Source organism: Pseudopipra pipra, chromosome 19 (genome assembly GCF_036250125.1).
Source record: "Pseudopipra pipra isolate bDixPip1 chromosome 19, bDixPip1.hap1, whole genome shotgun sequence".
Classification (NCBI taxonomy): Eukaryota; Metazoa; Chordata; class Aves; order Passeriformes; family Pipridae; genus Pseudopipra; species Pseudopipra pipra.
The window spans coordinates 5314939-5339750 of record NC_087567.1 but is presented as its reverse complement, the minus strand read 5'-3'; the positions used below and the strand labels follow the sequence as shown (position 1 = coordinate 5339750).

Sequence of the window (24812 nt, the reverse complement as noted above, 5' to 3'; positions counted from 1 at the left end):
GACTTTGTCCAACCTTGTCATCAAGTGATGTTTTTCAAACAAGTTTACATTCCATATACTCACTCCCTTAAACCAATAACCAGGACTTTCATCTGGGAATGCAACGTGAACCCTGTGCATGCGCAAAAGGGTTTACAAAACCTTAGAGGAAATAAAAATGATAAAATAATAAAATAAAAAATAAAAAAAAATCAGGAAGCATGAACATAATCCTTAGTATAAAGATATGGAAGGGTAAAGTTAAAAGTATGTGGCTATGACTATAAAATATGGAAAGATCTTGTAAGAGAAGATTTAGTGACTCAGAAGTCACTTAGAGTCCTGTGAGGAATCTTTCAAAGATGTCCCCAGTTACAGGATTTAATCTAAATGTTGGATTTTAATCCTTAGCAGCAGTTTATAGCAAAAGATATGATCTCCCTTCTCAGTGTCTATAGTTCTTGCCTCGTGTACCCACTCTTCTGGGTATAGCAGTTCTGGGAATGTGAGTTGTTAAATACAAAAGACAAGCTGGGCCTAAAGGATCTCCTCCAGCTGCAATGTCCCAACAGCATGGATTATTACAGGACACCCCCACTCCCACCTCCTTACAGCAAGATGGCTGATTCACAGTCATACTGCCCTACTATCTCTGCCCAAGAATTTGAGAAAAGCTTGACCAAGAGCAGTGCTCCAGCACCAGATGGCACTGTTACCTGAGAAACCCACAGGAGACCGCAGCTACAGGCTCAGGAGAAGCTGGCGGGAAGCAGTAAGCAGAAAAATGGACAACACTTTGCCTGTACGTCAGCCAGCACTTCTCACAGACAGGCTGCCTCAAGACCTGTCAGTAAAGTTTCACCTGAAGCACAGGTCAGAGCCAGCAATCCCAGAGAAAACCGCTGTGAGGAGCAGAGCAGCCCCACAGACCCCCCAGCCCAGAGATGCCCAGTTCCAACAGGACCTAAGGGAATGGCTGCAGAGACCCTGGTGAACGCCTGACCCTCCAGGGTGAAAGCAGTGGTCGTGCTGGTTTTTGGCAGGATCTGATAAGGTCTAAGGGAAACACATTTGACTGCTAGAAGTGACTGCCCTAAGGAAAAACTCACCTGGATGCTGACACCATACAGCGTGACAGGAAGAGTAGAAGCCCATTTCAGCCACCAGTCTGGATTCCTGGGATTCCCAACAGCCCACTGTTTCAGCGTGCCCATTAATAGTTGTTCCTCCTTGTGTGCAAAAATAGTCTGTCCAGTAGCTCTTTCATTTGCCTGGAGCAAAAGAATTCCTCAAACTGTTGCCTTGGGACTTAATTACGCAACAGGTTTTCCAGGTTCTTGCTGGACCGCGCTGGGGATGCCATCTGGACAGTACCAGTGCCATAAAAATTAGTCACTCGCCACTCTGAACAGCATTTGGGGCACACTGCCAGGTCTGGAGGGAAGAGTGGGGCTGCTCAGACCTCCATCTGCCTTTCCAGAAGATAAAAAGGATGCTGTGAGGAAATCTGTGTGACTGCTGCTGACCATTTCACTCCTGAAGCACAATAAGTGCACCTCGCCTTTCTACGTCTTTGGGAGTAGGAGTAAAGAGTGTATCCATGAGAAATATTCCTTTGCTCCATTTGTGGAGCAAGTCAGGATGGGCTTTTTTGCTGAGCCCAACTGGACTCTGCTGGGTTGGTGGTGACTGTGCTGGGGCACAAAGCACCCTCCCTCCCCTTGCAATCAGGTCAACAGCGTGCAGGAGGAACTCCTCATTAGCCCACAGCAAAAATCCACCTTGCAAAAACTGCCAGGGAACAACAAGAGGGAGTCATATCAACAGAAAATCACCGTGTCTGCTTTCCAGCTGGTTAGCTCATTTGCTGCTGCTGTGAATACAAACCAGCTATTTAAATTAGCTTCTAATTGTTCACAATTATTCAGACACAGCATAACCTGCAAGCAGTAAGACGTCAGGCAAGTAGGAGAGAAAGAATGGTTTAAGATGCCTTAACAAGATTCACGTATTCATGCCTTGCAAGTCTCACAGCCACTGCCTCTCTAACAGACCCCCCAGATGTATGTTTGGCATTGCAGAGGAAGAAGATAATCCACGGGTGTTTCTACACTTCAGGTTTCTACTCTTTCTTGCTCCCATTTTTGGGCTGGTTCAAAAATTACATCAATAATATTTTGGTCTACCCCAGTCGTTCACAGTCTCTGCACACACAGGCAGTTTGAGCAACACTATTTATAAAGCTGCTTAAAATTCTGGACACAGCCGGAGCTCTTTGATAGGATGTCAGCCATGCGACACCCGAACGTAGGAGGTTGACACAGGATGGTTAGTGTAATACAGCCCCCTCTTCTTTCCCTTTCTTTCACCCAGAGCCTCCAATACCACCCTCACAGGAGTCCCTTCCCCCACAGACAGTAATGTTTCACAATTGCTCCTAGGAAAGAGGGAAGATATTAGCCTGTTATCCTTAAATTCCTACTGTGCCCATTTTAGTTCACATATGAGATTCAATGCAAATCCAGTCTGCAGGTCAAATTACTTTAGGGGACTGAATCCAGACATACCTTAAAGAAAAAATTCCCTTGCATTCAGCCATGTTTGGACCCAGAGGTAGAGTTACCACAGAGACAAAATACTCATCAAGGTCTGGGAACTTTAGCAAATCTAATAAATTTGAGTAAGATTATTTTATCGAGTAAAGAATCTCCTAGAGGAGACAAAATAACCCTGAAAAGCAACGTATAAACAGCTGTAGCTGAAAGCACAGCAAATGCTGTGTCATGCCACACTCCTAAGTCAGTCCTGAGCAGTGAGTGCATGGAGCTGCCTGGCCCCTGTTCTACCTTCTCCGAGTTTCCTGCCTGCTCTGAAATGAGAGCATCTCCCTGGAGAAATATTCCTGGTTGATCTCACATGCAGAACACACTCCCCAAACACGCTGCAGTGCTTTAGTGCTCTGCTACATAGGAGGAATGCTGCACGGACAGACAGGCTGCCTGGAGCCCAAGCAGAAGAGGCAGAGCAGTGGATTCCACAGGCAGATCAGGACCTGGCTGGCTTAGCTGAGAAATACAGGATGCTCAGGCTGGCTATGGGAGTAGTTTCCACAGCTAGTGATTAAGAGCACTCTGGGGACACTCTAATTTAGCTGACATGGAAACCAGTAGCACTGTCTCCTCGTTGGGACAGAGCCAGGGCAGAGGTCGGGGTCACATCTCGGTCCCTCCTGGCACAGAGTGAAGGTGCTGCTTTAAGAGGCACATTGGCCAAGGCTTGTTGCTTCAAGGCAGAGCAAACATTCTGCAAAGGCTTCCTGTTAAATAACACGCCTTCTGAGCCAGCTGTATCCACAGTTATCTCACATATTGGTTAAAAAAAAATAATCAAAGCCTTTACACCAGTTCAAGCAACCTCTGGAATGCTAGAGAGAATCCACCTAAAATTCAGTGGCAGTGTGGGGACCCTGTACATGCATTTATTTCTGATAAACAGCAAAGCCACTCCCCCAGCTCACACTGCAGAAGAGTGTGTGAATGCTACTGGGACAATGCAGCACAGTTGCATCATTGCCCAAAAAACCTCAGCTGCATTTTCTATTCACTGAAAGAGTTTCAATTATCCTCCCCATACATAAATGCTGTATTGGCCATTACAAAAAGAAGGAGCAGCCCCTACTTAATCCATACACCAGGCTACAGAAGCCCAGTTATTTAATGACTGGATTTCTGCAACCCCTGCACTGTGAACACCCCTTTTTGTGAGGGGTGAATCCACCACCTGCAGAACAGCTGGGGGAAGACTAAAACATCTCCCAGCCACAGCAGGTTTAATTCATTGTCTCCTGTTAGTGCACACTATAATACAAAAGCAACCAACCTTCAACTCCCTTCAATAAATGGGAGAAATCTCACCAGGATGGGTGACAGTTATGCTACAACAGGGACAGAAGTATAAAAGCCCTGCAGAGCCTGTCTTAATACCCCTAGAGCTAAGCCTTGGTTCAACCCCACTGCACAGGTAAGTCTAGTGGACTGAATTTTCCTTCCCATCTCAGCCAGAGCACAAAGCTTTCAACAGGATACTTAAAACTCATCAATGCCACCATAACAACACTGCTGTATCATTTTGCCTTTGGGTGTTTTCTAGGCTGACTTCTAAACCATTTACCATAAGCTCTCCAGATTTATGCCAGTGAACTGAGGCAACACAGCATTTGCCCATCCAAAATCCACATGGAAACACTGCCCTCCTCCCCATGTTACTCTGCAGGTATCCATTCAGTTACTCAGCAGCATATTTGATGTGACAGTAATTCAAGGTTACAGCTCAGGGATCTTCTTTTCTCCCCATCTCCTCCTTGGGAGCTGAACTACCAAACAGCACATCTAGAGATGGCTCATGAACTCACTGAGCCACTGGTGTGAGTAAACACTTACAGCAATGGCACAGGAACCAGAGGAGTGATAAAGCCAGACGTTCCCTGTTTTTGTGTGATGTACACACAGTTCCCATTCTAAACTTGCTTAAAGGCAGATTACTAAGTGTCTCTCTACACAGGTTTTAAGGGCAAAATCCTGTCCACCTTCATTAATCCTTCCTAGCATGGTTTTCTTCTAGACATAGCACACAGACAACAGTAAACTTGCTGCAGGAGAACATCTTTATGCTCCTCTGCTCTGCACAGGCTCTACAGCCCAAGAGCTGTACAGCAATCACAGATTACTGGGAAAAATATATTTCCCAAGATGCTCGAATCCAGTTTTCAAGGAAGGCTTAGGTGTTTAGGAGACTCAGCATCAGAAGAGTCCCCAGGGGAGTAACATACTTCTAGGCGAACCAGGAAACTGTGAAATCTTCCATTTTTAACAAGATGAGCATCTCAGAGAAACCTGGAATGGCCCCTTCACTAAAACATTTCTAAAAGGTCATCTCTTGTAGGCAAGCAAGGGGAGACTGACTGTTAACAGAACTCATCTCAGAGCTGAATATTTTCCCACAAATGTCAAACACTAAAGCCTCAGAATTTTCCAAACTGGAATTTAAAACTGTTTTAAGGGATGCACTACTGCATCCTTCACCTCTGCACACAGATCAGGAAGCTGCTCCTAGCAGGTCCTTTAAAAAGCCTTCTCTGAATTTGTACCCTTTCAGCAGGAACACAGGAACACGTATTTAGTCTCTTCTTGGCCCAGTGTGAGAAACATCACATAGTAAGATTATCTGTAAGGTATGTCAATGCAGAGTTGTTTAGGGAAGATGCTAAAATAGCATTGGGGGATGTCACGTTTGACTCAGCATCTCTGTCAAATGTTGCACACTCATAAAAATGCATTTGTTCCCCTCCTGTCCTTCCCACCCCTCCTTCGGACGTGCTAGCTCAGCCTAAGGTCTGAGATGAGCTGAGGTCTTTCATCTTAAGCACCTTCACTGCCTCTGTGGACTCTCTCAGGTGTAACCTGACTGGATACAAGCAGCTCTGCTGAGGATGCCCTCAGAGGAATAAATGCTCACTCGAGACAGCATGAGCAAAAAGCAGTAAAAGCCTGTTTGCCCCAAGTCAGCAGTTCTGCCTCCAAATGAACACATGGCCAGGCAGTGAGAGGCATTTTTTTTCCCCTGTAAAGAAAATATTCACCTTTCAGAGCAGAAACACACTAGATCCTAGCACAGGTGCAAGTCTTGCACTGCACCTGTACTAACAGCAAATATCTTAACCAAGAAGAAAAAAATGTTAAGGACAAATGATGCAGCTAATCCATTACAAAGCCACTGATCCCTGTCCCTGCAGTGGCATGACTCCAAGTGTGTGCTTTGTGTATCTGGATGTCTTTGCATCTGCATACCAAAGAATAAACAGTCTGGTGAACAACTAATCAATAGTGCTGTCTGCAAAATAAATTTTACCTTCTTAAACCCAGTCAGTTATCCTTGTCAGGGAGCCTCATATTTCCTGGAACTGCAATTCACTTCATGTCTACTTCCTAAAATGAGGATATATTGCTATATTTTTGAGGATCTATTGCTATGCACGTATGCAGCAGGTAAGTGGGTATTTTGCTTTAACATCAGGCTCTGTTATGTGCCACATACATAACACGTTCTTTGCTTTAATGACTTCAGCTATAATAGAGGGATTTCAGTCCATCACAACCCCAGTGAAACACTGAGCCATAAACACGATTACAGCAGGTTTGCAAACACTATAAAAATACTTTCCCAAGATGATTGACAGCACTCTGCTCCCCATAGTTGAAGCAGTGCTCTGGCTTCTTCCTCCTCCTCTTCCCTGATTCCAGCAAAATGAAGGTTAACTGAACTCTGCCTCTGAGCAGCATTGCCAAAATGCCATGGTGAGGACTGTCCTGAAAAAACCCTTGAAAGGGGGACAGAGCTGCAGGCCTCTGACTGAGGAAAGGAATGACTGGACAGCAGATTTCAGAGTTGCTGAAAAGCCACATGGCATGAACTGAACAGCATTAGCACAAACAACATTAGCAGAACTGCTCTGAGGTGCTGAGCCCCACATTCTGGGAAGGATCCATGGGTTGATAAGCCTTAGGCTGCATTACATGGCCTGTCATTCCTAATTAAACACAAACTAAGTTCTTCCTTAAAACTGCCCCTACTCATTAACTGCCAGTGTACACTCCTCAGATCTGGCAGACTCCTGAATAGGGTGTGCAAACTCCAGCAGCAGCACAAAGCAAGTCAGGCGAGGCACTACCAGGACACTCCTATGCTTACAACAGCGATTTCCACTTGAAAAGGTTCCCCAGCTTTGCAGGCTGTTCATATGCTAAGGTACTGTGCCATCAGCCACTGAAATGCAGCAGTGCTGGGGTTGAACATGGTACCTATGAGAAACCAGGTGCATTAAATTGGGGACAACTATATGCCAAGAACATAGCACTTCTCCATGGGAAGGTGAACACTATATATACTCAAGTATGTACTCAAGATACTGTCAAGATTAAAAACTCTGTTAAAAATACAGAAAATGTCACAGAAATGGTACTTTTGCTAGGAATATGAAATGACCACTGTGTTCTTAAACTCAAAAATCCAGAAAGCACCTGATGCAGTAGAATCCTCGGTGAAAGGTCCTCAGCCATGAACATCTGCATACCATAACCACCAGCCTTAGGTTCGCTGTTGACAGGCATTCCTTGTCTTCCTGTCAGATTGTTTTTGGGATACACCCCTCATCAGGTGTGCATTAGGTGGTCTGCATAATACAACACATGCCTTTGCAACAGAGTCAGGCAGTGAACACAGAGCTCCTCCCTCCCCACACAGAGCCAGCTTCCATCCCACTTAATTCATCCATTCGGATTCATTCCTCATTACCCCGGAGCACTGTGCCAGCTCAGAGAGCCACGGATGCAGCATTACCTTTATCCTATCAGGTACTTAATGGTGCCTCACACCTCGCTGCTCTCCTTCTTTACCCTTGCCTTGGGCACTGAAGCCTGACAATTATGATTTGGAGAGGGAAAACGTGGCACAAAGGAGGATGCACTGGTCAGGATGCCAACCCTAAAGCCTTAAGGATCACCATGTGCCATGGTATTTAGCAGGGCTGAAGCTGCCATTTAATTAGGCTTGTTTAATGAGTCATATTAAACAGCATATATGTAAGAACAGGTTTCTATTAGTGCAAGGACCTCACTGGATTATGTAGGTGAAACGCTGCCACTACAATAGAGTCTTTTTTCATTTTATATACTTAACCATGACCTACATTCTTTTGCTCAAAGGAGCCCCATCTTCAGAGGGAATGTGCCTCTTTAATCAGCTCCAGGATTTTTTCAGGGTTCAGCAGGGATGGATGGAGCAGCCTCATGCCTCTTCAGCTAACCCAGAGCTTGCAGAAGCTTCAGGAGAGAGTGGTAGAAAAGCCACCACGTTCAAACGAGGGCAGGCAGTACTCACAGCCTGATCCAATGGGCCCCTCTGCTCCAGAGACCACTGGGATTGATGCACAGCAAAGCTTCCATGTGCCCCCTGTGAGCCTGGCTGGCTGCTTTACCTTGCTGGACAATGAGCTGTCTCCTGGAGAAACTGCAGTCAAGATTGGATTTGAGGAGGAACACAAATTCGGGAGAGGTCTTTGGGGTAGTCATCAACCTCAACTCTTGTCTCCACAGGAAAGGAGTCTGTGAGCCATTAGTGAAGAGAACAGAGACAAGCAGACTCATGGGCTGCATTAAAATACAAAAAGGGAGCAGCAATTCACATGTAAGGATTACACCTAACCCTTGTTTCCCAAAAGTTTTGGGAGATTCAAGCTGGTTCCAAGATACAGCTCTTTTTGCAGAGCTAGCAAAAAACAACCCCCACACACACCCCCAACACACCCTAAGAAAGCCCCAAAGAAACTAAAAAGGAGCCACAGAAAGCTCAAAAGAGAAGGAATTTGTGTAAAGTTGCTCTGGGGCAGCATATCCAGGGAGCCAGGCCAATCCCTCAGGGCTACAGCCTGAGCTGCTCAGAGCTTCCCCTGGGCACACCAGGGACATGGACACAGTCTGTAAGCAGGGCATTAGGGACAACAGCTCACACTGAGGGTATCAAGGATGCAATAGGAACTGAGAACAGCTGGAAAAAGCAGTGACAGAGTAACACACACCTCACTGCCAGAGCCTTTGGAAAACACTCATTTGATCAACGCATTCTCCTCATCAGATGTGTTGCAGCTTTACAGTTTTTCAATCCTGTATCAGTACTTAAAAGCTCAACAGTTTTTACAAGCTGAACCACATCATTTTCCTGCCCTCTCCATCACCACCAGCAGCACAGATCCCTGATCCCTCCCAAGGCTGTTTGCTTTGTTGATGTGCCATGCAGAACAGGATACGCCCAGTGCTGCAAAGCTCAACACCACTGACAGCAGTAAAAATAACTCCTGCTTTGGTACACACTAAGCAGTTAAGATCAGGAGATGCACAGAGAATGTGCATACAATAAGCTGTCAAAAAACAATGAGGATTATGTTGCACAGAAATAGGCCTGAGATATAAAGAGATATGAGATCAGCATGGGCGGGGTAAGAAAGCCACAGACGAAGAAAATCCCATGATTTTTCCTTTTGTTCATATCACCCCAAACAGAACAAAGTAAGGAGAGATCAGGCTTCAAGTTCCCTCTAACTGGAAGGAAACAAGCACATTCTTTCTGTTATTTGAACTCTTTTCCTCCTCAAGGCAACTCTGCTGAGACACGGCTGGTGGGTGTCAGTGAAAAGGACTTTGCACCAAGGCAGTGGTCAGACAGCTCTGGCAGCCAGACCACATCCAGATCCAGGTTCCCTGTGGCAGGCCCAAGCCTCGCACTGCAGCAGGACCCACCACCACAGAACCATTTCTACTGTGCCCTACCCTCTCACTGCAGCACTGGCACCTCTCAAGCTCCTGGTACTGTTCAGCATTGCACCTTCTCCTGAACTTCTCCATCCCAGGTACCAGACTTGGGGAAATGAAACAAATCTCAAACCAAGATGTGTGCAAGCAGGCACTCTCTGTACAACATACATGCTGTTTCAGCCCCAAATTCAGAGTTCTCCCTAGCTTTCAGTCTGGCCAACAACCCAAGCTGAGATGGTAACACAAAAACGGGAATTATTGAAAATTATTTATACAGAGGTGTGGTACACACTTGTTCATCAAGCTTGAGTCTTCCACCACAGCTGTGCTCCAGATCCTCTTCAGGATTATATTGTCCCAATACCACCATCACTCACAAGCACCTGCACTAAAAGCCTCCTTAACAGAGGAGCAGGGCAGTGCACAGATAACTTCCATGGGCTTCGGGTATCCAAATTCTCCAGCCAGGTGCTCAGAAGCCTCAAGTACCTCAGTGCTGAAGCATTTAAGAGTCATGCACCTTTTGAACAGGAACAGCCCAAAGATCTGGTGTCGGCTTAAAAGTCAAAGCCCATAATTCAAAAGTCACAAATCTATTTCATCTAGGAAAGATGGTTTTGACACAGTAGCTTTATAAAAATATGTCAGTGAAGTTTAAAAAGAAGCTGCTGCTCTCATCTCAAGAGTAAGTGATGATTGGTAGAGTTCATCTCAGAAAGTGATCGTAATAATGGCAATTTGCAATTGAACCCTACTTTTCTTCTGCCACATGCACCGATCTCAGACCTCCCCACAAAGCTCAAGTAATACTCCAGGGTTGAATGGATCAAGACAAACTGCAATTTTCGTCTTGCAGAAAGCCTCAGTGTCAGAAGGCAAGTCCCACAGCAGCACTGCAATGGATAAATATTTCAATGGGAAGTAACCATGGCTCACTCTCTTAGAGGACAATTATAAAAAGAGAATTGTGAAGATACTTGAACACTGCACCAAAAAGCGTATTGCCAGATGTTACAAAGAGTCTGGGCACTCAAACAACACTTCTATTCATAATAATTGGGGAAAAAAAATAACCTCTTGTGATGTGCACAAAAATAGGAACTGAAAAAGTGTAGTTTCCTGAAAATCACTTATGGTGGGGGAATAAGGTGGGCTAAAAACAATACATATAAGTGTGACATTTTAACAACAGCAGCAGCTTTTCTGAATGGAGCAGGGAGATGATTCAAGGAAATATTAGAGTTTCAAAACACTTCAAAGAGGAGCTCTGATCGATATCTGTCTCACCATTACAACATCTCTTGGCAGAGACACACAGATCTCAATACATCTGATGAAGACAATGCTTCTCCCTGCTCCGTGACACACACAACACATCACTCAGATTTCACCCAAGTGACATTTCAGTAGCACCTGCCCCCAGTGAAAACAGCTATTTATAGCAAGGTGGGTGTTGAGAAGGGTGATTTCACCCATCACTTAAGGCCTGGGTGCAAATCACACACTGTATGTTGTCATTTCTGATTAAAAGCTCTTCCTGGTCTCTCATGGAGATTTGCCACTTTGCTAAATCACAGTGTAGCTGAATGTGGCAGGTGCCTTGTTTTCCTGAAAGCACAAGATAAACTCAAAGGCACTGTTTGGATGAGGCCAAGCTGAAGCAGCAGCACTAGTTACTCACACAGCACATACTAACCTTGCAATGTTCCTACCAGGGCCTCATTTCCATCTGGGAACACAAGAAACATCCTTTGTTTTACTCTTCTTCAGAACACAGATCGTCCTGCTTCATTTTCAATATCCTAAAGCAACTCAGTGGTTAAAAAAAAAAGTCCTTTTGGCTCCCACAGCAGCATCATTCACTATCAGGAAAACCTAAAAGCCCAGCTCAACATCACTCCTCAGTTCAGATGCAACACTCCCAGGTTAGGTCATACTTAACTAATTAAGCATTTTGGAAACATCCCAGGGATTTTTTTCTGATGAACCTGGAAAACTGAGATGTAAACAGATGACCTGCCAGACAGGGAGGCAAAGCATTGGACAGATCTGCCACCATGCACAGCAGGATAGGGACCACTCTCAACAGCAGTGAACATGCTACTGCCCTGAATAACAACTCCCAGAAAACAATGAAAACAGCAAAGATAGGGATGTGAGGATAAATGGGCGGGGGAAAAAGGGTCATTGAGGCACCAGAGATCCAAGTGTGAGGAGAAAACTAAACCTAACCAAAGGGCATGAATACTTCAGGGCCTCTGAAGCAGCAAAATGGTATAAAAATGAAAGAAAGAGCTATGAAAAACCAACCTGCTACCACAACAAACTTTTGTGTGCAGCAGGAATACCCGATCCTCTACATCACAGCAGGAAGCAGCTGAGCTAAGAGCCCAGCTTGCAAATACTTAAGAAGTGCAATTTGGAGTATTTTCTACCACGCTCAGTAGCACACACAGGTTGGAAAATGATGCTCTGAATGTCATTCTGCATCTAATCCTTGATCTTTTGTTTTAAGGCTTCATTCAAGCGTTGCCAGCACTGCAGATCAGAGGCAGGCAATCCGAACTGGGCTAAGTAAGCAGCACTAACAAAAACAATCAGCATTTTTATAAAGATTCCTTAGGCTGCCTTCCAGAACAAGTATCATAGACTCCCCAGCTCCTGGGGTGTTCGGTTCACTGCCACCAACAATTCCTCCAGCAGCAAGGAGAAGCAGAAAGGAGCCACACAGCAGATTTTCAGGATTGCTCACAAATGCTTCTACAAAATGGCTTGCTAGCCCAAACAGTATCAAGAAGTCATAAAAATCCCAGTTCTGGAAAGGAAGAACTCTCCACCCTGAGTTTGTTCCCCCCCTCCACATGCTCCCCCTCAGCAGCACAAGAGCACGATACTCATTCAGAGAAGCCGGCACAGGAGCACAGAGATGGGAATCTGCCCTAAAAACACCACCTTTAAAAGCCGATTTTTCAGTCCCTTCATTTCTCATCGCAGCTCTCCTGACAGCAAGCATTTATAACTGCCAGATTAGAAGAGATTATCACGAGAGAAAGTTAAGGTTCATGTCAGTCACCAGGACACTAAAATGCACTCCATGGTAACTTATCAGAGGTAGGGTGGGTGATGAGACCGCTCCACCCAACTATGGCCAAGGTCAAACAGTTTGTCAGACCCAACAGGGAGGGTTTCTAACACCATCAGTTTCGAACCATTTCCACAACCACTAAAGGGAATGAAAATAGCTTTTGCAGCTCCCTGTTTGCAGGGCTCACTTTACAGCGAGTATGGCAGCTTTGGGAGTTCTCAGATAAGAGTATTTCCTCCCCAGAGCTGCCTCGCCGGCATGGCTGTACTTATGCTAATCAGAGACTGCTGTAAGCTGAAGAGAAAGCAACTGCGTGGGGCAGGAACAAAAGAAACCAAAGCATCCCTGTGAGAGAGACATTAGGTGTGAATACACATGGTGTGTTTGTACCTGAATGCCAGTCAGAGAGCAGAATACACAGAATTACTTCGACACACACTCAGGCATTCACTAAGCTAAGGTAAAATGAAATTCAAATCACAATTATTTTGACCATTGTGCATGAGCAGGTAGATTCCAAATGGTAACCAGTATCTATGGATGGCAATTTGGTACTAAATTATGTTACTGCGAATAGAAAAGAAAAAAAAAATACAAGACAGCATGATTAAGAGGAAGCCAGGAACTTAGCCTGGATTTCTTCCAAAGCTCCAAGTGTCAACACTGAAAAAAACCAGAAAGACTCTTCTAACTAAAGAGTTTACGCAGTGACCACAGCAATTACCATATCGGTGATATTTATTTTCTATAAATTAATCTCTTTCTAAGATCCCCAACAAAACAAGAAATACGAGTGGATCACATCATACTCCTACGAAATACAAAGAGTGTTTGATATGGGAAGTGTGAAGTTTTCATCTAACACTTGGGCTCTGATAAAGGCAGGCTCGGGAAAGAAACATTAACAGCATTCAACAAGGTACTCGAGGCTGATCAGGGCAGCCAGAGCTAATTCTGATCAAGAAAGTGTGGTGTGAGCTGGAATAGGTGCAGACAAGGGCTGCAGGAATAGTGGGGAAAGAGCCTATCTGGGAGGAGTGATCCACAAACTGAGGGTGAAAAGGGAGAAAATAATTGTGCTTCACCACATAATAGCACATTTATAAAGACAAGCAGCTATTTAGGAGCCAGATTTGTTTTTAACAATAAGAGATGGGTGTAAACTGTTTGCATGTTTATGCTGGAAATTACAACTTTTATCATCAAGACTGGGACAGGTTCCTAATTCAAGGAATCAAAGCAAAGATTTAACTCTTTTAAGGACAGACTTTCCCTGAGGGACACACAAGCAGGCTGCTGCTGCAGTGATGCCCTCACCAGCACCAGCCTGGAGGGCTCAGAGGGAGCTCCTGCCCAGCACACATGTTGTTACAGCACAGTCACCCCGCACTTTGCTTTATCATTACAGGGCAGATTTCGTTTTGTGAACCAAATGACATTTCTCTGTCATGTACCAGCACAATCCCCAACACCACACACAACTAAACAGAGGAAGTTTCTAGTCCCAGAGTCAAAAGGGCCAATGAGCCTATTCAGCTACGTGGGTCAGATGTCCCGGGTGAAAAAATAGTTACTGAGCCAATGACACACTCGGAATCTAATTGTCCAATTTTAACACAAAGTGAGATCCCACAACATTGATAAAAATATCAATTAACGAATTAAAAAAAAATAATCCTGAAGTTTCTTCCTAGTCTAAGCAGCCAGCCAGGAATCCTGGTGTTTCCTGTACAGTGTCACCTTACCTGCTGTGTCATTCCACAGGGTGCTCTCTTCTTTCATGTATTTCAGGAATGTACTGAGATGCATAGTTGAGGAAGTTCTATGATTACATACTACTACACCTCCTTAGGAAGAGCCTCCCAACCTCTTTGGAATACACCCAAAATGTTGGCCAGCCCAACTCTAAGAGGAAGTGAATGAATCACCCACATTTGCAGACTTCAGAAAAACCAAAAAACACAAACCCACAAGTTTTCCAGGAAGGATGGAGATTCCTCCCTCTTCCCTGCTCCCACTTTCTGGTTTAAACTGAACCCACAGACAATACACTAAGACAAGGTTGTACCCCAGTGTGGGAAACCAGAGCAACTTCAACAACCTGTAGCACAAGGACAGAGAAAAGGCTTCTGACAGAAGTCATATGTGGTGAGGACAAAACAAACACAAAGAGGCTGTTCATGATGTATCATTTCCAGCCTGTTATCCAACTGCCTAGTAACTCTAAATTTAGAAAATGTGGCTATTTTGTCTCAAAACTAATGTTGTTTCAAGGAACTTGGACTCAGAGGCTGAACAGAAGCACGAATATTACTTGCAACAGTCATGAGAATTATTCACTTGGATTAGATACGTAACCCAGCTTCCAAGAGGAAAAACACCCCACAACTTTTATCTTCAAAAGCAGAAAGAAGGGCAAAACCAAAAGACAAACAGGGCCTTGCTGGAAATCTGATGAACTCTCAACAAAAATATTAAGCAGTGCTCCACGGACACCTCAAATAGTGAAAAGTAAAGGTGTGAGGGCACTTGGGATGGGCAGAAGCCCCCAGTGCTGTAGGGCTGACACCTCAGACCCCTCTCCAGCAGCAGGTTAAGATATAATGACCATTTTAGTGGCATGTGGAGTAGGGCTGGATGAAGGAAAATACAAAGGCTCCTTGGTGATCAGAGTGCTACTCAAGCTCCAACTGTGCTTCAGTACAGCTGCTGCCAACAATTTCACTGAGGACTGAGATCTAGGACCAGTTCTTTAACAACAGATCATGAGCCAAGAGGCTTGAAACACCCACTTGATTCTAGAAACGCCACCACAGACTAAATTAACAGCCTGGGCTGCTCTTCACTGACTACATTTCTAATCCAGCCTTGCAAAATCTCCAGCTCACGAGATTTACACCTAAACTAACTTCTAAAAACGCTGGGTTATTCAGACCAGCTCCTCACACGAGTATAACCAACTCAAACTCGAGTTTCACAATACCAAGTGATACAGTAAGTCATCAAATTCCCAAGCATCCCATTTCACACATATGCCAAATAACCCATGCACTGTGGTTCTGGGGGAGAATAATTTACCCAGACAGAAATCCGTAGCTGTAACTGAACTGAGGAACATCAGAAGTTTTTCCACCAAGCAGACAACTCACTTTCTCCAGCCCTGGAAAGGGTGAAAGAGAAGGCACTGAGCACACACCAGGAAAACACCACCTGGCAGTACTAACTCCGGCTGTCTTACCCAAAGTCACCTGAGGGGAAAGTTTTTGTCACCTTTCCAACACTGCACTGCCACATCAGAGCCCAGAAAATGCTTTGAAGATGAAAAGGGCTACTTATTTGCTAAGTATCCTTATCAGCAGAAAAGCAGGACCGTTTCTTACAACCAAAATAATTCACATGCAAAATTCGTTTATTCTCAAAGAAGTTATATCCTTTCAAAAGCAGGTAAAAATATAAATCAGCCATGATGGAACTAATTCCAGCTCACAGTATTAGTGTATTTCACTAAGCAGAAGGTTCATCATTCACTGACAAATGAAAACTACCCAGTCACTTCCACAGGAATGAGGCACCAGGAACTCCCAGCTTTGGGCTAAAAAAACCCAGTTAAAAGTCTTAAGCTCCTGATCTTTTCAGCTGGTGATTAAATAGCCCTCTTCACTTGTCAGTCTCCAAACCCCTCCCTCACAAGCAGAAAAGCTGAAGGCTTCACAGGCAGTGGTAAGAACAAACCACAGAGGCTGTGTCTGATGTGTGCAGAATACAGAACCACATGTTACCACTGCTGCAATTTTATTGTACAAAAATGCCCCTGCCTAATGGACCAGGGGCATGGCTGTGCAGCTTCTCTTCAACTCAAGAGGCTGTAACCAGAGGCTGTGAAGTGATACCACTGCAAATGCAGGCTGAGCAGGGTTTCCTTGTTCCTAATGTGCTCCTGTGAATTTAATTTTTTCCTAGCCTGGAAGCTACAGTAAGATACCAAGTGCTCCTGTCCTCTCCTGCAAGTCCTTGGTCTCACCTCCCACCAACAGCCTCCACAGTGACCATCCTTTCACATAGAGAGCTGCAGCACCAGCTGTTGAGGAAAGAAACAGAGGTCACAATTTTAAAGGAAATGGCAAAAGCGTGGAAAAAAACTCAGCTTTGTAATCCCAAACAAGCACCTACCTAGAGCATCCAACATACATCAGTAGGTTGTTCAAACCCTTTGAAAAACTGGACAGACTATTTAAAGGTGTAGCTTGATATGTCCCACTTCCAAGATCTCAGCATATGTGCACAAAAAGCATTTTCTGTCTTGGCTTCCACCTGCTCCCCCTGCATACTCAAGCAACTCCTACCCCATGCCAGCAGCTAACAGAGGGAGCAAGTCCAAAAAAGCCACCAAAACTAGAGGGGCTCATCAAGACACTGCTCTAGACACCACTTCCACACATTACCTATTCATTTGTTAAATTTTAGACCAGCAGGTACATGGTGTACATTTTAAGCTTACAACATACAGGCATCAATGCTATTTAGTTTAAGTCTTGCCTGTAACCTGAACTGAACTGCCACCTGCACCTGACCATTGGAGAAGGCTGAACAAAGCATGAAAGTGGTGTAATTTCTTTTCAAAACAATCCAAACCGTCTGGTGTACAGAGGCACAGATTTCTTAGTCTGAAAATCTGATTACTCTCAACCCACGATTTCGGCCTTGATCTACAGGTCATGTTCTGTAAGAGGGAGGAATTCCATCTGCAGGTGGTTTATTGGATCTGTCTCTCCATTCAGTCACTTTAAACCCTAACATCAGCAACAGAAAACAAAGGTAACACGACCTGTACTTCCCCTCACCTCTCCTGCACAGGTACACATCCAACATACAGTTATCAAGTCCACATCCACCACCAATAATGTTTGTTCCCATCTACAGCAGACTCTGAAGATTTCAGCCCAGTAAACGTTCACCATTCCCACCTGGGTCACTTCCACAGCCCAGTCCAGGCTCTCCCAAGGGCTGGGGTAGAAAGCACAGCAGACACACAACTCCATACCTTTCTTTTCGCCAGATGTGCACTCCAATGCCTGAGGCTGGTAAGACTAACCCTGAAATGCACAGTAAGAGATGCTGTCTATCCAACAACACATCTGAGCCCATAACACACCAAACTGCACGAAATTGGGCTGTGTGTGCTCTGCAGGCACAGGATTCTCTCTGAAATTCAGTCTGCACAGACTGCAAACAGCATTAAAGCTAAAAAGACACCTGTCAACTTGAAACTCAGGCACATCTGCCCATGTTGCAGCTATTACAGTAATCAGCAATTTTCACCACCTCTACTGTGAAAACCACACATTTTTCATAGTATTTGATGTTTGTAATCACCTCTTACAATCATTACCGCTCTACCCCCCACGTAGTCTGCTCCCTTCACAGGAACATTTAACATTCAGAAAGAAAAAATCCTATCAGTATCTGTCAAAGAGAAACCTCTGCAAAGTTCCAGGGCACTGCCATCAAGAGAAACTTGCTTTAGCTTAAGTTAACTTCATAAATTCCAGTTAGCAGAATATTTTGGTTTCAGTCACAAACATGTACACTTATATTTAGCTGCAAGGGCAAATGGAAAAAAGCTCAAATATTACCATACAGTCTCCCTAGGGTTTTTTTTTTGTTCCAGGAGTTAGCATTCTCCTACCTTGCCACAGATCTAAAGATCTCAGGAGTGGAACACACCAGCTACACAAGGTAGAGCCTGATCTGAGTTACAGGTCAAGTGCTCTGGAGCACTACACAAAAAGCAGAAAGCCAAGCCATCATCTCACATCTCTCAATTCCAGGAAAATCAGGATTGACAACCTCAAAAGCAAGTGCAAAGGCTTCATCTTAAAGTATCAGCTCCTGTGATTAGGACTACCCAAGCAGAGGTGTGCTGGGCAAAGACCCTGCACATGGTGGGAGGTAACAGTGGAGTGGAAACAATGAGGCAGGTTTTTCCTAAGTAGCATTTAGGAAGGTGTCATCACCTTCTGAGCCTTTGAAATCCCCCAAGTAATTAAACAGTCAAAGGAGAAGAGGCTTTTAGCTTTGCAAACACCAATTATTTCCCAGCACCAACACAGATATTGAACATTAAAAATAATGTCCTTTCTCTGAAGACAGGGGAGGAGCTGAGGACAGCTGCCATGGGCAAGCAAGACCTTGCCCTGAAAACTATCTGTCAAACCTTCTGTCATTTAACTCCAATGAAGAATTTTCAGCCAAATAAGAAACTTTTTTAAATTGCTTAAAGTCACTTTTTTTGCAGAAGTCTGCACTGGAGCTGCATCACATCAGCAAAGAAAGAACTTGTATGTGAAAGCTGCAGCAAAATGTCTCACTCACACAGGTATTTCAAAGCCTGTCACAGGCATTGATTGATTTCTTCTAAAGCTTTTAGTGCACATTAGTTTGTTTACTAGTCCTAAAAGCATTACTAATTTAGTTAGGGTTTTTTAAGCTATGCCAGCATGTTGGAAGGGAGTGCATCTTGGAAGAAAGTGTGTCACAAAAACTACCTGCTGGGGGACAGGCTCCATCCATTTTAAAAATAACACTCCTGTCTACATTTGGAATAATTATAATAAATGGCTTAGCCCAGATGGCCACTTGCAACTCCTGAAATACCAATTCACTGTGCAAACTCTACACAAAGCAGTAACAGTGTACACTATTTAGTACTCCTGAGACTTCCACACTGCGAGTTGTGCCGGATTCCACTTCTGCAGTAAAATATTAATGATGATCCCCAAGTCTACATCACAAGAGCCAAACAAATCAAAGTGAAATGGAGAATTGACTCAAGGGTACCTAACCTTGCAATGGATACTCACAGGATGGAAAGGTCATGCATTAATCAGTTCTATTTTACGCAGAACTGTAAAAATTCCCGTAAGCCTTTTCTGTCTCTAACAGCTACAAACATCAGGTGGTTTCAAAGAACCCCCCTGGGAGACTAACTGAAATGTCAGATGCATGAGGAGGGTTAGATACAGCTTCCTCACACAGTAAAACCCACTATTAATAGATTTATGGGCATGGAATTTGTTTGCTGCAACAAAACTAGAGTTCTGCACTGTGGCAGCATTTCCTCACAGCCCCTGAGCAGGATCCTGCTGTCCCTCTTCACCTGCTGCAATGTACCCACGCTGCATCACAGCACTTCCAGACAGCCAATGTTTTACCAGGTTTGAAGATGGAAGATTTTTAAGGCTGCTTTCATCCCTCAGTTGCAAGTAGGTTCCATGGAGTCACTAGCTAGGATTAACATCTGAAGAGCACACACTGGAGGGCTGGGATCCCAGCAGTGAGGGCTGGGTGGCTGTGAAGGGACAAAGGGAAAACCTAGACCTTCAGGATCTTCAGAAACTTCTTCTGCAGCCTTATATTCATGATTGAATATCTGAGGTCAAGAAATTATAGCAGCGAAGGGTGGAAAGGAACAGAAGGTCTGTGTGGGATGAAGCAGAGCTGAATTCATAGAGAGTCCTTTGGAGATAACATCAAAATAATTTCCAGGCAATGAGTTTATGAGCCACTGGGTCTGAGGAGTCCTGAGAGTTTGAATCTGTTTGTGAAGCAAAGATGAATGTGGTAAGAAAGTCATCCAAACCCAGCTGTATTCCAGATCTTAAAAAAAGGCTTCTAAGAACTGTAAAAAGAATTGCACCTTGACTCTCAAGGCAAACCTCCACGATCCCTACATGTCCATCAATCAGCACTGCCTGTGTACCACAGCATCACACCAAGCCCTGGCTCCCAGAAGCAGGCACAGAGCTGGAGGCAGGGAACTGGGAACTGAAGGCCTTCAGATAAGGTGCTGAAACACAACACCTGCACTTTCCATTTCCCCCAGCTGCCTCACCCAGGCTTTGTGAAAATGAAAGGTGGCAGAGAGCTCTGGGGTTCTCAGGTGAGAGGCAGGAGGAAGGGCAGCAGCGTTTCAAAGTCCCCAAAGCTGACTAATACCTAATATGTTTGAGCACTTCCGTGAAGTTCCCAAAGGCAGCTCAAGTGTGCAGCAGGAATGCTAAACTACAGCTGAGAAACCCTGAAATTAAAATTCAGCTGGGTCTCAAGTACTCCTGCTGATTTGTCACAAAAAATCATCAGGGGTTAACACCAGTTCACAGTACTTTTACAATCTGCATTCCAAATTACATTTGAGCATTCAAACAGTACCATGAGAGAAGAGATATGGCTTTAGCCAGCCAGAGAAACTGCTCTGCAGGTTTGTTGGGTCAGGCAAGACATGGATGGCAAATATATTTGGAAAGGGAAGCTTTCTCCTTCCAGGTCTGCTTGGGTTTTACAATATTCAGCAACAGTGTTTTAAACGGTCATGGAAAGCAGGAAAGGAGCATGAGGAGCCAGAGGGTAAGAAATCCTGACTCTTCTGTTATTCACATCACTGTTGTGATACTGCTAATGACCATCAACAGGGGAACCAAAGGCAGGAATGTGCTCAGATATACAATTATTGCAGGAGCTGGTGGGGCTTTGTACCAACTGCTAAGCTCTGTTTCAAGAGAAAGTTTCTATTACTGATTAACATCAGTGATTGTGTGCCTGGGTTTAAGTGGCATCCTGCCTACCATTCCCAACAGGAAAGAGCAACAGCAAGTGTTGAACTTCTAGAAGCAACAGCAAAAGAGACTGGCCAATCTATTACCTGGCCAGAAAAAAAAAATTAACTGTCCATAGTTTAAAGAAAAAACAGGAAAGCTCGAGGATTATAACTGGGTACAGAAAGCTGCTTTTCACCTTTGCACTGGGAGCTGAAGGTGCAATTTCACCAGCCTCAAAATTTGCAACAACTTTTATTTGTCCCTCAGTTACAACACTCACTCTATCCAATGTGTGCACCAGGGTTTGTAGATCTTGAAGCACCTGACAAACGAGGTGGAAAGGCACCTTCCACACAGAAGCAGGACCTAATACACAAAATAGGCACATGAAAGCCCTGCCCCCATGAGCACTTCTACCCTCTGCCCATTTCAGAATTAAGAGTTCAGGGAAATAAAAGGGTACAACAAGCAACCTCTGGAGCCCATGGTTTAGCCGTGACCAGGACAGGTTAATATTTAAGGACATCAAAGAAGAATCTCACAGCCAAAGATGCCAGAGAGTCAGTCACAGCCAAAAGATGTATCTTCAGGCAACAGCACCCAAAAGCCAAGAAACTTTAGACCCAGGACAACCACAGCCTATGGTTTTCACCCCTCCCAGCATGGACAGTGTCAAGCATAGCAGGCTTACCTGGCTGGCTCTCACACACTGGTGTAACCCCAAAAGGGCTGGGTCAGTGGACAGCTAAAAAACCCGATTGTAACGACGAAACCACGATTGGTCCAACTGCATGTTCCAAATGGTGTCAGGTTTGTTTTTAGCAACCCCAAGCTGCAGTGCAGACTGTACACAATGCCTCTCGATTTTGTTAGTGGGCAGCTTTTCAAATGAAAAAATCAATAGCAGCACACCTAAATTTCTCAAGCACTCAGGAAACTTCTCCCCGGGGTCCATTACCTGAGCGGTAAAAGCAACTACACCAGAGCAGGATCACAAAAAGGAAAGATAGACAGTTTATTTACATAACTGTCTTTGATTTCTGATCCTCCCCAGTCCAGCTTTTTCTATCACTGGAAAGGGTACAGTTACCAAGTGACTGAAGTCAGAGCTAATGCTTCTGGATTTGGGAACCCCACAGCAACAACTAAATCTGTGTTTACTCACCCAAATCGAGGCAGCTTTGTTTAGATGCTGAAAACCACACTCAACTTGGGACAAATTTTTGCTGCAACAGCACACAGAGATTTTACTGGAAGGGAGCAGTGACTGAATCGTGGGATCTTTTAGAGAAAATAAGCTTTTTTTATTGTTGTAAGGTAGAAATAAGTCACGTAGCAGTATCTTTTCTGAATACCTGTTTTCATTTTCCTTATCTCCAACTGGTCACGTGTCTAATGACACTACCACCTAAATTTAGCTCATTCTGCCAGCACTGGCAATCCTAGCGATGCCTGTAGGACTGCAACACACCTTTCTTCCTCTCAGTCTCTCCTCTCTCCTGTGGTGTACGGGGCCACTTCTGAAACAGCAAAGCAGACGGATCTCTAGAAGGCTCCTGCCTCCCTCTGCCACCCCAGAGGGGCAGAGGGACCCTGCAGGGACAGTGCAGGCGCCTGGTTCTGCTCGATGCAACGCCCATCCCTGGCAGCCCCTTTGTGCTCCATTACAGTGCCCCCCTCGCCCGCTTTTGTCTCCAAACTGTCAGTCAGCCCGTGCTAAAACCCCACGCCAGACCAACTTTGGGAAGTGGGAATAGTCCAACGCAGACCTACACCCTGTGGCTCGTCAGATATAATTAAGAGGTCACAGATTTACATATGCCTCATCAGCAAGGGGTGAGGGCTCACGTAAACAAGGGCAGATCCAAACCATGGTCGCTTCCTGCCGAAATCCTTATCCAGTGGAGGTTTCCCCTGCTCGGCTGCTGACTCCCCTAGAACAGGCGATGACGACACCGTGCAATAAAGGCAGACACCGGCCAACATCCCCCAGCAAGTAAGACGGGTCTGGAAGCTCGCTCAAATCACCTTCACAGCCAGGCTTCTCCTTATGCCATGAAGCCCCAGTAAAGCACCAGCACACATAGCAGCAGCAGCATCCATGCCGGGCTGCCAGAAGGAGGGTGACGAAGGGAGCGAACAGGATTTCACCCTCCGGAGGACAGCGGGCAAGGACGGGGGTCACGGGGAGGAGAAAAGGGGGAGCAACCACCCCCTTTCCTCGGGAGCCCCCGGAGCACCCGACACCGCACCCGGCCCCGCACCCGCAGGCCGCGCAGGCCCTGCCCCGGGAGGCCTCCGAGGCGGCGCCCCCGGGGACGGACCCAGGGCCGCGGGGGCCGCCCCCCCCCCGGTTACCTTGGTCTCCTTGACGTGCTGCTTGATGCCCTCCGGGTACCACTGCACCCGCACGTAGCCCCGCCGCAGCGGGCTGGCTCGGCCCTCCTCGCCGCCGCCGCCGCCGGGGCCCCCCGACTCGGAGCCGCCCGAGCTGGCGGCCCCGCCGGCCGCGGCCCCGCGCCCGCCCTCCTCCGAGTCCTCCTCCGAGTCCTCGCCGTGGATGAGCCGCACCAGGCCGAACCGCACCGAGCCGCGGTAGCGGCCCGACACAAGGTCGTGCGAGAAGAGCAGGCGCTGGGAGCCGCCGGGCGCGGCCGAGAGGGGCAGGGCGGCGGGGGGAGCGGCGGCCGGCGGGGCCGGGGCCGGCGGGGCCCCCTCGTCGGGCTGTTCCGCCATGGCGCCGGGGAGCGGGGAGCGCGCGGCCGGCAGAGGGGAGGGCGGGGGAGGGGCCGCAAGTAACGGCCCGGGGGCGGGGCCACTGCGAGGGGCACGCCCACCGCGGGACAGGGGACACGCCCACCGCGGGACAGGGGACACGCCCACCACCGGGCAAGGACACGCCCACGGGGAGGGAGGGGCGGGAGGGGAGGGGTGATCCATTCGGGGGGGGGTGATCCTGCCGACCCCAGGGATGGGAGGGGGAGCGACATCACCGACCATCGACCCCAGGGGTGGGGGGCTGAGCTGTATCACCGTCCATCGACCCCAGGGGTGGGGGGCTGAGCTGTATCACCGACCCCAAGGATGAGGGAGCTGGGGGGGTGCTGTGCTATATCACCGGCCCCAGGAATTGGGGGCTGAGCTGCGTCGTCCTCTGATCCCCAGGAATGGGGAGGCTGCGCTGCATCACCGACCATCATCCCCAGGGATGGGGGGGCTCCACTGTATCGTCCTCTGATCCCCAGGGATGGGGGGCTGCATCATCCCCAGGGGTGGGGGGGCTGCATCATCCTGGGATCCTGCATCATCCTGGGATCCTGGGATCCCAAGGGATAGGGGAGCTCTACTGCATCGTGCCCTGATCCCCAAGGATGGGGAGGCTGCACTGTATCATCCCTGATGATGGGGGGAATCTGCTCTGCATCGTTCCCAGGGATAGGGGGGCTGTGCTGCATCACCCCACAGACCCCAGTGGTGGGGGAGCCTCTGCACTGCATCATTCCCTGATCCCCGGGGATTGGAGTGCTGAACTGCATCAACCCCTGGCCCAAATGATGAGGGGGCTGCACTGTATCATCTCCCACTCCCCAGGGATGGGGGGCTGCACTGCTTTATCCATCTCCCTAAGCACAGGTGGGGGCCCATCCTGGCACTGGGCACTGCTCTTTGCTGGGAGCTGCTCTCCAGCTGACATCAAAGCTTGGTCTTGCTTTTTATGGCTCCTAGAAGCCCTCATTAGGGTGTGCAAATGAGCTGAATATTTGGCTTCACTGACTCTAAAGGTTTTTC

At 46.5% G+C, this 24812-nt stretch overlaps 1 protein-coding gene across 1 annotated transcript in view; it reads right to left on the bottom strand.

Moving 5' to 3' along the window:
• UBE2O (ubiquitin conjugating enzyme E2 O) overlaps positions 1-23774 on the bottom strand; it is a 62000-nt gene extending 38226 nt beyond the window's left edge. The window contains exon 1 of the mRNA XM_064675770.1: positions 23382-23774. Coding sequence (XP_064531840.1) covers positions 23382-23759 — 378 coding nt within the window. The 5' untranslated portion in view covers positions 23760-23774. The remainder of the gene's footprint in view (positions 1-23381) is intronic.
• Between the last annotated feature and the right edge of the window lie 1038 nt (positions 23775-24812).